The following is a 14,424-nucleotide window of genomic DNA, read 5'->3' as shown; positions in this document are numbered from 1 at the left end:
ATGGTGGATGAAGCCCCCCGCTAGCCTTCAGTGGAGCCACTGAACTGGGGTTTGACAGCTGCCCTGCCAAGGCTCTGCAGCTTGGTCATCATGCAGCCTTTTTTTTTTTTTTTTAATTATTTATTTGACTGTCTTAGTTGCAGCCAAGTCTTAGTTGCAGCATGTGGGATCTAGTTACCTGACCAGGAATATAACCTGGAACCCCTGCATTGGGGGCGTGAACTCTTAGCCACTGGACCACCAGGGAAGTCCCCGTCATGTAGCCTTTGAAGATCAGCCACTCTGGCCAGTGGAAGAAGGAAGGTTTTGAGGGTCTGATGTGCCCCCAAAGAGCCTTGACACCTGGTTAACCTTGGCTCCTAACCTCAAAGAGTTAGGGGCCAAGACACCTGGTTCTACCATCAGTTCTGCTACTTACTCACTGTGCCATTATGAAAAAGTCACTTCTCTGTAAAAGGGAAGGTGTCAGATCAGATGAGCTCTGAGACCCCTTTCAAGTCTATCTAACTCCTCATTTTCTGTACCTCTGTTTCCTCCTCTGAAAAATAATGTTCTTCCTCAAAGGGCTGCTACGAAGAGTAAGTGAGCTGGTACCTGCAAAGCACTGAAAAGCACTTAGATCAAAAAGTTATTGTGTTCCAATTATAAAAATGAAGGTTTGCACAACAATGCAAATATCCTTAATAATACTGAGCTGAACACTTAAAAAGGGCTAAATGGCGCACTTTATGTTATGTATATTTTACAATTTTTTAAACATTCAAATAAGTAACAAAAGGGTCTCCTTCAACATGAGGACTGAGGAGGAGGTTTCCGAAGGTACTTGCAGTGACCTCAATGGCCAAAAGGCAGGCAAAGCCCCCTCGGGCCAGGGTTCTTACCCCTCTCCTCTCAGCTTCCAACACATACCTTTGCTCGCTGAGGCAGGTTCATCACGGTGTCTGGCTTGAAGTCGTTCTTGTTCTTGCGGCAGAGCACGGCAGTGATGATAATGACGATGACGGTGACCACGGCGATGGGCGCCAGCACTGCAGCGATGATCCACAGGTTGTTGGGTGGGTTCTTCACCACGGCTGCGGAGTTGAGGGGGGAAGCATGTGACCAGGAGCTCAGGGAAGCAAAAACACCCCTGAGATAAGCACCTCCAGTCCCCAGTCATGAGGTGGTTGAGAGGCTTTGGGCTCAGAAAGGCTCTTGCTTTGACAAGTTACTCCAGGTCTCTGAGTCTCAGTGTCCCCATCTGTAAAATGGGCTATCCTGTGGTGAGGCATCAGAGACAAGGTACATGTGGTGCTTGGTGTAGCCCCTAGGAGGTGCTCAATGAATGAAAGTCTTTACTAGGACCAGGAGGAGGAAGAGGAAGATGGATTGGGATCAATTTTCCCCACTGGTGATGTCCGTGAATCAGAAGAAGAGAGAAGAACTCTGAGGATTAGTGTGTTGCTTCAATCAGGAGGCAAAGGTCACAGAGAGATGACTCGAAATATTGTAGTGAAGTCGCCCCTCTGAATGACCAATGAATAAAACACACCTGAGTGGACGGATCTGCTCCCATCCTGCCATGGTCAGCTGGGGATGCTTGGAAATGCCGTGCTCTAATCAATACCATGTCCGATTAGACCCGGGTAATCTGGCCAGACAGTAGGGAAAGTGGTGGGCAAGATGGCTGTGACTGGTTGTTTTAGCTTGTGATACTGTCTGCTAACAACACACATGCTCTCGTCTCTCCCACTCCCTGGATGATCTCATAGACTCATGGCATCAAACACCATCTGGGCTGATGATGCTCATTTACAGAGCTCTAACTAGGACCTCTACCCCAAACTCCAGATTCCTATATCCAACTGCCAACTCAAATCTCCAACTGGATACATAAGAGATGTCTCAAATTTAATACATCTGGAACACAACTCTCAATCTCCCACCCCCTAAAACCTGTTCTTGTGATATTCTCTTCTCCAATAAGTGGTAACTCTTTCCTTCCAGCTGTGAAGGCCAATAACTGTCATCAGTGTCAACCTGTTTCTTTTATTCTCTCCCAACATCCTATTTGTCAACAAACCCTGTCATCCCCATCTTCAAAATATATCAGTTCTTTCTATTGCTATGGTCCAACCTAGCAACACGTCTCACCTGAACTACTGCAATGGTCTCCTCCCTTGTTCTCTATAGTCTACTTGTAACACAGAAGCTGGAGGGATCCTTTGAAAATTCAGATCACAACATTCTTCTGCTCAAACCCTGCAGAGGCTCCAACCTCACTCAGAGTAAGAGCCACAGTATAATTTCTACAAAGCTTTAAGTGATCTGCTCCAGCAAACCATCCTAGTTACTTCTCTGCTCTTAAAGCTCTTCCTTCAACTCACTCTGTTCCAGTCTACCTTCCTCCGACTGTTCCTTAAGCATGCTGGACATGCTTCTGCCTCAGGGCCTTTACATCAGTTTATTCTTCTACCTAGAACACTCTTCACCTAGATATCCACATGACTCTCTCCCTCATTCCTTCAGGGCTCTGAACAAGTGTCACTATATCTGTGAGGCTTTCCCTGTATTCTTTGTAAAATAACAATCCCTGCCCCAGGCACTCTCCATCCCCTTTTTCCTACTTAGTGTTCCTTTACATCAGTGCTTCTCAAACTGTAAAGTGAAAGTGTGAAAGTGAAAGTCATTCAGCTGTGTCTGACTCTTTGCGACCCCACGGAGTATACAGTCCATAGTATTCTCCAGGCCAGAATACTGGAGTGGGTAGCCGTTTCCTTCTCCAGAGGATCTTCCCAACCCAGGTATCGAACCCAGGTCTCCCACATTGCAGGTGGATTCTTTACCAGCTGAACCACTAGGGAAGCCCAAGAACACTGGAGTGGGTAGCCTATCCCTTCTCCAGCAGATTTTCCTAACCCAGGAATCGAACCAGGATCTCCTGCATTGCAGGTGGATTCTTTACCAGCTGACCTACCAGGGAATCCCCTCAAACTAAAGTGCATGCCAATCACCTGGGAATCTTGCTCAACGTGGATTCTAATTTTGTGGATTGGGATGGGTCCACCTACAATAGGTTCTTCAGGACACCAGTCCACCATCTTCTCTGTCTACTGGCTGTCTGAATAAAGTCACTATTCCTTGCCTCAACAACTTGTGTCTCAATTTGTTGGCCTGACATGTGGTGAGTAATATGAGCTTGGACTTGGTAACATGCCTAATAAGCTCCCAGTAGATACCCATGCAGCAGGGCTCCAGGCCATACTTGGAATGGTGAGACTCTAAAGTATATATCACCATCTGCTGTGATACATACATTATTTGCTCCCCATCTGTCACCCCTGCCCCTCGTTTAGCATGTATACCCTAACAGAGCAGGGAGGTTTACTTTTTGTCTCTTGTTTGCTGCATCCCCAGGGCTAGAACAGAGCCTTGCACATAGTAGTGAAAAGTGAAAGTGAACGTCGCTCAGTCGTGTCCAACTCTGCGACCCCATGGACTATAGAGTCCATAGAATTCTCCAGGTCAGAATACTAGAATGGGTAGCCTTTCTCTGCTCCAGGGGAATCTTCCCAATCCAGGGTTCAAACCGGGGTCTCCTGCATTGCAGGCATTTTCTTGACCAGCTGAGCCACAAGGGAAGCCCAAGAATACTGGATGGGTAGTCTATCCCTTCTTTAGCAGATCTTCCCAACTCAGGAATCAAACTGGGGTCTCCTACATTGCAGGCAGATTCTTTACCAACTGAGCTATCAGGGAAGCCCCTGCACATAGTAGGTGCTCAATTAAAAGCTGAATGAATGTATAACTAAACTATCATTATTCCTGTTCCAATTTGGCTCCCCCTACAGGTTTCCACGAAGGATAGAGTAAAAGCCATTTAAGGGAGAAGTTCCCTTCTCCCTGGTAGTTCCCATCCATGAAACTGTGCTGTGTGTGCTAAGTTGCTTCAGTCATGTCCAAGTCCCGGTGACCTCATGGACTGTATTCTACCAGGCTCCTCTGTCCATGGAATTCTCCAGGGGAGAATACTGGAGTGGGTTGTCATTTCCTTCTCCAAGTTCCAATCCACATTTTAAATTAAATACTTTCAATCTGGTTTATGTATCACTCTCTTATAAGTCTGGTTAGCATAAGTTGGTACTCCTGATCCTGTTTAATTCTGGGGGCTGCTAAACTCACAAAACTGAGGACTCAAGTCTGGAGTACAAAGACCCCACCAGTAAGCATCACATGGTGAGGACCTGCCTGAGGAGCCAGCTGGTCTTTCTCTGACATCAACCACCCCTGACTTCCACTGGCACCTCATTAGCCAAGATTTACCTCTCCTCAGGCAGCTCTTGGCTCGGGAGTGCTATTAGTACAAAATAACTTCTTTTCCACAGTTTTTGTCAATCGGTGATTAATCACATTATTAACTTCTGAAAACAGCTCATTAGATAATGTGCTTCTGTTGACATTAAACATGTAATTGCTGCTGCTTTTAGTAATTCAGTATTTCTATGTGAGTTTTAGGCCATTAACATTTTTTAAAGCTTAATGCTTCTGTGAAAAATATCAATTTTGGCTATTCTATCCTGATGGGGAAAAATGTATAGTGTATCAGAACATGATACCCTAAATATATTTATATGTATTTTTTTCATTAGCAAGAATGAAATATTAACATGAGTTCAGCTTTTACTCAGCTTTATTGTTTTGATGGATGTGTGCAGTATGGAAAATCCTTTCACCTCTATTTAAATGAGGAAGGAATAAAGGTATGCTATGTACATTAATAAATTCATTTAACGGTCAAAGCGATAGTAAAGTTAGGTCAACTGAAGTCATCCAAACCTAATATATTCATTGGCATAATGATCTAAAACTACAAAGTCAGGTACAGAGGTGAAAAGGAACAAATGGCTATTTAATTTGCAACAATGTCAGAGGAAGGATAGGAAAATGAGACAACACATTCTGAGCTTCTACTGTGCGTTAGGCACTGCGATACACTCTTTGTCAGGCTTTTACTCTCATACCCATTTTGCAGATGAAGAAACTGAGCCCCAGGGAGGTTAGACTATGTTTTTTTTTTAACCATAAAAAGTCATTTCTCTGAAATATACAGTATAAGTCAGCTCTGAGTTAATGCATATGAATGGGAGTGTGTGCATGTATGAGTGCACACACACAAAGTATTGGTCAGAGCGAATGAACTCAATAGGTCCCTATAATCTGAACTCAGAAAGAATTACTCTCATGTAGAGCAAATGGTGATAGGAGAAGGATTCCATTCAAAAAAGTTCTCAGCTCGTCTTCATGACTCCCAAAACATGAGAAATCATGACTGCTGTGAGTAGACACAGGAAGGGTCTAACTCAGATCCCTGAAGCTGGGGAGAGCTCAGGCCCATCGTGCCCCTGCCCACATGCTCTTGCGGCTCTCATCCCACTCAGGTGTGGCCCATGAGGCTCTACCGCTGGTGGCTCCTCTGCTGCATCTGTGACTCATCATTGCTGCTCTCTTCCATCAGGGACCTCCTCACTGGCTCTCAAACCCCACCCCTTCTCTGTCTGGAACTTTCTTCCCAGGTATCCTCAAGAAGCAACTCAAAGGTTGCTTCCTCAATATCGTCTTCACACCCCCAAACAATTTAAGATTGCAACCATTATCTCCTCGGCATCCTTCAGCCTCTTCCCTGCTTAATTTTTCTCCATGGTACTTACCAGCATATAACACATTATTCAGTTATTTTGTCTGCTTAATCTGCCCACTTAGGAATATAAGATCCATGTGGGCAGAGTGTTTGCCTGCTTGGCTCACAGCTGTATCTCCAGGGCCTAGAACAGTGCCAGACATATACTAGGTGCTCAAGAAATATTTGTTGAAAGAATGAGAGTTCCCTTTACTGAAGGGCCAGTCTATATAGCTTTCTTTAAGTGATATTTTTTGAGATCGATGTCTGACGGCCACATAAGGGAAACCAGTTCCTGCCCTGGCCTGCTTGTGTATGGGGAGAACTGTCCCTACGCCATCGCCTGGATAAGCTCTCTGAGGGACCCCTCACTCCAGATCCTGCAAAGAGAGCAGATGAAAACCTCCATCGGGAACGCAGCCACTTCTTTAGAAGTTACTGCTGCCCCATTTCCTGGAGATGACATGAGGAGAGCGGGCATCACACATTCCACTGTAGGGCACTGCCCATTGGCCCTGTGCTGTGTGTATACTAAGTCACTTCAGTCGTGTCCAACTCTTTGCAGCCCCATGGACTATAGCCCACCAGGCTCTTTGTCCATGGGATTCTCCAGGCAAGAATACTGGGGTGGGTTCCATGCCCCTCTCCAGGGCATTTTCCTGACCCAGGGATCCAATCTGCATCTCTTCCATCTCCTGCATTGGCAGGTGGGTTCTTTATCACTACTGCCACCTGAGAAGCCCTGCACATCGGCCCTAGACCTAGCAATTTAGAAAACACTGGAACGCACAGTACGGGATAAGGAGGTGTCTGTTCAACACCGTGATTCTCCATTCAAAGTGCTGACCTTAGATTTACATCGCAGGCTGATTTAAGAACTATTAGGAGAAAATGCGGAGAAGGCAATGGCACCCCACTCCAGTACTCTTTACAGCCATCCATCCTGGGTGTCGGAGAAGGTGATGGCCCTAAGTGAATAAATCACACTCTCCCTCCTAAAAGAGCTTCTCCTCACCAACTCCCTCTCTAATTTTATTAACAGCACCCTGTACTCTGAATTATATAGGCTCTTAACCTTCAAATTACCTTTGCTTCTTCATAGACTCTCCTTGAGTCCTTCCACCTTATGGATAAATGAGACATTCAGCTACTACTTATTATGTGTTTAACAGGTGCCCCAGGGATATACTAAACCCTCTATATGCAATAATTATTTCATTTAAACCCCTAGTAGTTCTCCCAGGTCAGTGTTTTTATTTCTCCGTTTTACAGATGAGGAAAATGTAGGTCAAAGAGGGTCACTCATTTGTCTCCTGTCTTATTGCAAAGGCTCTGCTCTCAACTGTTCTGCTATGGTGTCTTCCAATCACATGCCTCACTCATGGCCTGGCAAAGGCATTTAGCAAAGGTGGCTCCTAGGCTTTCACAAGAATAGAGCCAGGCAGTAACTGAGGCTGGATATTCAGAAAGGAATGAGATATGGTACCTGCTTTTAAAGAGCTCATGAGGAAGAAAGCAAGAAAACAATTCATTTGGCCACTGGGATAAGGGCAATGAAGGCCCTTGGAACTTGGGGGAAGGGGTCACGCTTCAGCAGTCAGGGACAGGGAATGTGAAGAATGAATCCTCCCGTGTGGCTGAAGCCCTGGGTCTGAAGGAAAGAAGAGTAGGCTGTATGATTGGGAAAGAAGCCTGGAGACCAGGCTGTGAAGGGATCTGAATGGTTGCTGCACACCTGTTGTGAAGGGCTTGGAACGCCCACTTTAAGAAGCTTGGATTTTACTCTTGTGAACAGTGAAGAGCCACCAAATATTTTTTAAATGTTGTAAATGTACGATCAGAACCTGTGTTTATTATAATGACTCTAATTACAATGTAGACAGTACATTAGTGGCACAGAAGCTGAAGCTGAGTCATTTGGGAAGCACATGCAAAGTCCAAGAGGAGATAATGATGAAATGGAGAAGAAAAAACAGTTTGAGAATTACTCTAGAAGGGAGCTGGGAGGGCCAAGTGGATTTGAAGGAAACAAAAAAGTAAGGGTGAAGGCTAGCAGCTCTGAAGGCAGGTGGAACAGAGTTGAAATCCTGTCTCTCTGAGCCTCAGTCACGCCTCTAAGGTCCCTAGATGATCCTTCGACTCTCATTTCCAAAAGGCTCCAAGCACCTTCTAACTGCTGTGACTGCTGTCTCTGGCCCAAGCTCTTAAACCTTCCACTGTTCCCCATGCATTTCCATCAGTAAAGTCCCCTTAGCCTCAACCTCTTCTCCTGACACTTCATTCACCTCCCGGTCTAAATAAGGCCAGCTCTCCCATTGCTGCCCCTTCCCAAGTACAATGAGGCCGGGAGTAGAAGTAAGGAGGTCAAGGAACTGATCTCAAAGTAAAGGATGGGTTGGGGCAGGAGAAGTGGTGAAGAAGAGGAGACAATGAACCAGGTAAAAATCTCTAAAGGATGGACTTCCCTGGTTGTTCAGTGGTTGGGAGTCTGCCTCCCAATGCAGGGGATGCAGGTTCAATCCCTGGTCTGGGAAGATTTCACATGCCATAGGGCAACTACGCCTGCGCACCATAACCACTGAGCCTGCACTCTAGTGCCTGTGCCCTGAAATAAGAAAAGCCACTGAAATGAGAAGCCCGTGCACCACAGCTAGAGAGTAGCCCGTACACAGCAACAAAGACCGAGGGTAGCCAAAAGTAAGTAAATTAATGTTAAAAAAAAACTTCAAAGGACAGTGGGGGTCAGCTTGGGGTCTAGAGGTGACTGCAATAAGGAGGGGGCAACTTTGAAGCATCTAGCATTTTTCCAGAATAGAAGAAATGGTCTGAACATAGCAATAAGGAGCTGGGAGGTGGGGAGCCTTCCTCTCTTATGGTGTTTCTCTAATCAGTTTGCTGATTCGCAGTGTGTACCACCGCACCCAGGCTCAAATGTGCCCTGCCCCACAATCCTAAGCTCAGCTGCCTCCTTCACTTCATTATGACCCAAGAGAGCAGAAACAACCACAGAGATTCCTCAGGCTTCCAGTACCAAATGTACCATGTGACTGACACCCACACCCCTGCTCCGCTTGCCTTCCTGCTGCCAAAGGCTGGGCCATCCCCGCTCCTCGCTGAGTCTGACCCTCCACTTGTGCCGCCCCCTTGTCCATGTGTGGGCTTTATTCCTGCAAGGCTTGTCTCTCTTCTGCATTGTCAGTTTCTCCCTCTCTATTACAGTCTTACTACTCAAATGTACCCACTCTCTTTCATGTGGCCTCATTAATCTTCTCCCTTTGCTGTCCTTGCTTCCCCACCTCCACTGTCTCCTGGGCCCGCTCCAGCTACTCTGTCTCCACTACCTATTCCTGGGAACTCCTCCTGCCAAGCTTTCCACCAAGCTCCAGTTTAGCAAGGCCACTTCATCTCCGTCCTTCCAGTCTCTGCCTCTTAAGAACAGAAGCTGATGCAACAGCTCAACTCCTTCTAAGACATTCACTTTCTTTGCCTGTTTCTGGACCCTACCTCCTCCTGGGTTTCCTCCATCTCCCTGGATGCTCCTTCTCAGGGTCCTTTGCTGGCTCCAGTTCTTCCCTCATGTAACTTCCCCAGGCCTTAATTTTCACCCTCTTCTCTTTAGTTCTAAATCGTGCTGAGTCTGGTTAATCTCATGAACTCCCTTAACTCTAAATGTTATCTGTGTTGATGACTCCTCCCAAGTTAGTATTTCCTGATCTCTACTTGCATGTATAAACTAACATGTTCAAAACCAAACTCTCAATTCCATCTGCCCATCCCCACCACTGCCCCACCGAACCACCTCCTCTCTGTACCTTCTGCATCTCAACAAGTGACACCAAAGTCAGTGCTCAAGCAAACACCTCGGAGGCAACCTTGAGTCTTTTGGCCCTCACCTTCTCCTACTCATACCCAATCCATTATCTTGTCCCACTGGTTCTGTCTGCAAAAATATGTAAAATATCTTCTCTGAGTCTCTACCTCTGACACATTCCTCTCTCACCTGGACACCTGCAGTGGTTTTCACTCCTACCCTCTACAATTCATTCTCCACCTGGAGAGATGGATAAAGAGCTGAGGATGGAGCCTGGGGACACACACATGAAGAGGATATAGCAGAACTGATTAGGTCATTGACCTGACCAGAGATGGGACGGAGCCCACAGGGAGGGAAGGACAGAGGTGCAGAGGAAGAGAATCTGAGTTAAAAACATTTTAAAGGCAAGACTGTAGAGGGTGATCATCATTTCTACGCAAAGGTGTGTCTATGAGGATGTGCTGGCTGAGCAGAAGTGAGGGCCATAACAACACACGGGCTGGATCATCCCCATGGAAGCCACACCCACCGTGGATGAAGGCAGAAGATGAGGAGAGGAAAACAATGAGCCAGGTGTCAGGTTCCTAAGGAGTGTGGACACCAACTAGCAGATCAAGCTAGGCCTTCCAGGCCTAGAGCATGCTCCACGTGCTGCCGAATCTAACGTTTCTGCCACACAGTTGCTCACCTGCCTCACCTATTCCCTGGTTTCTCTGAAGCCCTTATTCGGGTCCCTAATGCCTGGGCCATCAGAAAGCCTCTTTAGTTCTGCCTTCTCTCAACCTGAACACTGACAACAGATTAATCTCCCTAGATAATGGGTACTTTCAATGATACTATTCCCCTGCACAGAAGTCTCCAATAGCTCCCCAGAACCAATCTCATCACTGTACAATCCCTTCCCTTGCCATGCAAGGCCTGAGTCTCCTAAGCAATGCTCATTTCTACCCCCATCATCTCCTCCTCATGCTTCGGTACTGCATGAAACTTGACTCCTTTTTTCCAAGCACTGCTGGTACTTTTCACTTCCCTTCTATTGCTCCTGCTTCTTCCTCTTTCTGGACTATACCCTCTTCCCCACCCTCAGCTGGATTCATAGCGTGTAATACAGTTAAGAACACACTTTGGAACTCAGATTCAGATTCCTGTCTTGGAGTTAATATCATGTCAAGTACTAATTCTGTGATATGGAGCAAGTTAGTATATATCCAAACCTGTCTTAGCCTAGGTTTCTTCATCTGTAACTGGGGGCTGAATAAAGTTGCCCCAGAGAAATAGAGAAAAATTAGTGTAAAGCAACAAGCATAGCAGCTGCCATGGGGAGGGCCCTCAAAGAGGCAGTTATTATGTTTCATACCCTTTCTCTATTAATCCTTCCCAGATACCCCTTGAGAGCAATCTGTCCCTCTGTTGAGCCCTATATCGATCACGTTGTCTCCTCGAAGCATCTCTGCATTCTACACCTTTATATCTGCATCAACACCTTCTCTGCCTTAAAGGCAGGGATTTAGCGAGTCTTGCCCACTTCTCTGTGTCCTTCAGCACAGTTCATGTAGGACTCTGGGAAGTTTACTTAATCAAATTACCTTTAATTCCCCAGCAGACAAATACAATCTCAGCAGTGGTGATTTTTCTAGCTGTTCACAAGACTCTACTGAGGAGGAAGAGTGGGTAGGACCTGGGGCAAAGCAGTATTACCATCACCCTAGTATCCAAAACACATCCCTTACCCAAAACCTGATAGCTACCTCATATCAGGGCTTCCCTGAGAGCTCCATTGGTAAAGAATCTGCCTGCAATGCAGGAGACCTGGGTTTGATCCCTGGGTTCGGGAGATCCCCTGGAGAAGGGAAAGGCTACCCACTCCAGTATTCTGGCCTAGAGAATTTCATGGACTGTATAGTCCATGGGGTCACAAAGAGTCGGACACAACTGAGTGACTTTCACTTTCACTCAAATCCTATTGCTTTAAACAATACAGGAAACAGCTGGTTGGTCTGAGAACCTTCAGAATAGAAATATTTTTAGCTCTGGGTCTACTAACATGAGTTTAGGGACTCACTTGGATGAACAGGAAATATTTACTGATGTTAAAAATATTGAATAGAAAGACTGTCCCCTTACGGTCAGCTTGCAGAAGAACAACATGATGCAGAGTCAAGGCCATCCTTTGGGAGTCAATGGTGCTCAGGATCTTGGCAGCTGCAGTCCCCAGCAAAGGTTTCCCATTGTACAGGGTGTAGTAAGTCAGCTCCGCGGGGTCTTTGGGTCCTGGCACCCGCTGCATCTTTACCATCTTTCAGAAAAAGATAGGCTTTGTTTACAGGGCATTGTGCATCAACTCTGCAATTACTCACATGATCAGCAGGCTCGCTCCTGACTGTGAAGCCTTCTCCAGCTGAGTGGACCCATAACATATATTTAAGGCATCAACCTTCACATACCTCCCTAACACCGATGTCTCAAGGAACCCTACTATTGCTGGAAGAGGAAGGCAGGGAGGAGAAAACAGTCTTGAAAATACAAACATCTGGGAAGAACAGTTTGAGACGGAGAAGAAACGCTAAAGTGGTCAAGTCTTCCAGCCTCCAGAGAACTCTGGCCTCATTTGAAAATAGGCCTCCACATGAATTCAGGGCATGTTAAGTTATGCTCAAACAAGATTTCTGATTTCAAATTCCTGCAATTGCCAGAGAAGGGGAAAAAAAATGAACTTCTAGGTCTACAATCCAAAAGGTCTCTGATAAGAGCAGGGTTTGGAGACTCAAAGTTCTTTTTCTAAAATAACCTTTGTTGCTTTTTCTCACTGCACTACGGAGAATTTGAAAATACAGAAAAGCATCGAGAAATGAAATAAAATAAAAACAACCTGTAACCCCCTCCACAAGCTAATTACTATCATCATTTTAGAGTATTTGCTACTATTTTTTTTCCACACAAGCCTCTTATTTATCATTTTACAAAATTATTTATCATATTTCCTGTATAATATTATATATTGCCATTTTTACTTGCATCCATAGGGGCTTAATTATAATAAAAGCATAAACGTTAGTTTCTACATGGCATTCCAAGGCATACCTCGTAAACTTACTTACCAATCCTTTATTGTTAAACACCTAGATTGTTACTCATTTTTCAGTATTGTAACTAACAATTGATAATCACACATAAAACATAAATTTTAATACCTACATAATGTTCTACTGTGTGCATGTGTCATAAACTTCACTAAACCTTCATTTGTGGACATTTAGGTTGTTATCAAGTTTTCACTAGCATAATTCACCATTGATAAATATGGCATCATGTAAGTATTTCCCAAAGTGTATCTGACAGATTATGAGTTTCACAGGATATCAAAAGAGGTAACAAAAATGTTTATAGCAGCATTGCTCATAATAGCTAAAAAAAAAAATACAAAAATTCAGAAGTCACTAACAGTAGGGTGGATAAATGAATTATAGTACTGTTGCACAATTAAATATTATAGAGTAGTAGAACTGTGGCTCTTTGATCCAATATGGGTGAATACAAAGCCTGATATGGAGCAAAAGAGACAAATTACAGAATATGAAGTTCAAAAACAAACAAAACCAGATGATGCACTGCTTACGGATACACATGAGAATGGTAAAATCTATACAGAAAACACAGGCATGATTTAATACAAAACCCAGAAGCACATTCAACGCTGGTAGAAAGGAAGCAAGTAGGTATAATCCGAAAAGACACAGAGAAAGCTTCTGGGGTAAGGTGACAGTAATTCTCTTTGGGTTGTGGGTTCTTTTTTTATTAGGGTTCTTTAAACTCTGCATATTTTTATGCTCCTGAGTATGTATGCTACAAATAACAATTAAAAATAAATATTACTACAATCCAATAAAAAAATGGCTTTTAAAATAATCTGACCAGACATTTCACAAAGAAAGATACCTGAGGAGCCAATAAGCATGTTTTTTTAGATGCTCAATGAGGAAATTAAACTAAAACCCATAAGGCATCACTATCAACCACCAGAATGACTAAAATAAGAAGGGCTGACAACCCTGTGTCAATGAAGACTTGGGGTAACTCCATATCCGGTTGGTGGGAGCATCAGACAGTACACTCTGGGGAAAGGTCTGGTGGTTTCTCACAGAATTCGTATACACCAACCCTGTGAACCACTCCTGCATACCCAAGAGAAATGAAAGCGCATGTCCAAAGAAAGGCTTGCAGAAGAGGGTTCAGAGAAGTTTTGCTTATTGTAGCTAAAAATTGGGAAAAGCCCAGGTGTCCATCAACAGAAGCATGGATAAACAATGCTTGGATAAACAACCTGTAGTATAGTTCATACAAGGGAATGTCACTCAGCAATAAAAAGCAATAAACTACTGAATAAAAGAACAATATGGATGAATCTCAAAAACACTCCAGAGTCAAAAGACTACACAAAAGGGAGTCTACTGTAGGATTTCATTTATATGAGGTTTTAGAACAGTCCAAACTGATTCATGGTATGGAAATGATATATGTTATCAAATATAAAATGGTAACGTCATACACAGTTAATGGTAGAACCGAGATGTTGAGTATATGTGTGTTTACATCATAATTTTTGGAACTTTTCTGTGAATTTACAAATGGTCATAATAAAATGTCAGGGAAATGTAGATATTATTATAAACAAGGGTCTTGAAAGTGAAAGTGAAGTTGCTCAATCATGTCCGACTTTGCGACCCCATGGACTGTAGCCTATCAGGCTCCTCCATCCATGGGGGTTTCCAGGCAAGAGTGCTGGAGTGGATTGCCATTTCCTTCTCCAGGGGATCTTCCTGATGGTACTTAAATTTAGAAACCAGCATATTGCAGAAAGGCAAGGAGATTACTTGCAGGTCTTTTGAGAGTCTTTGTATGTTAATATACCTTTGGAATCTTTAAGAATGCTCTAGAGGATGCAGCCTTACCCAAA

At 44.4% G+C, this 14,424-nt stretch overlaps 1 protein-coding gene across 2 annotated transcripts in view; it reads right to left on the bottom strand.

Annotated features, from left to right (window-relative positions):
- The window catches only part of KIAA1549L (KIAA1549 like), a 320,960-nt gene that overhangs the window by 85,220 nt on the left and 221,316 nt on the right, over positions 1-14,424 (bottom strand). For both annotated transcript variants that reach the window (XM_059875159.1, XM_024975896.2), the window contains exons 10-11: positions 11,595-11,766; positions 910-1,073 (exon numbers count right to left, since the gene is read on the bottom strand). In XM_059875159.1, the coding sequence (XP_059731142.1) occupies positions 910-1,073; positions 11,595-11,766 (336 nt within the window). The remainder of the gene's footprint in view (positions 1-909; positions 1,074-11,594; positions 11,767-14,424) is intronic.

This window comes from Bos taurus, chromosome 15 (genome assembly GCF_002263795.3).
Source record: "Bos taurus isolate L1 Dominette 01449 registration number 42190680 breed Hereford chromosome 15, ARS-UCD2.0, whole genome shotgun sequence".
NCBI lineage: Eukaryota > Metazoa > Chordata > Mammalia > Artiodactyla > Bovidae > Bos > Bos taurus.
The sequence above is the reverse complement of the archived record's forward strand: the minus strand, read 5'-3'. Positions and strand labels throughout refer to the sequence as shown.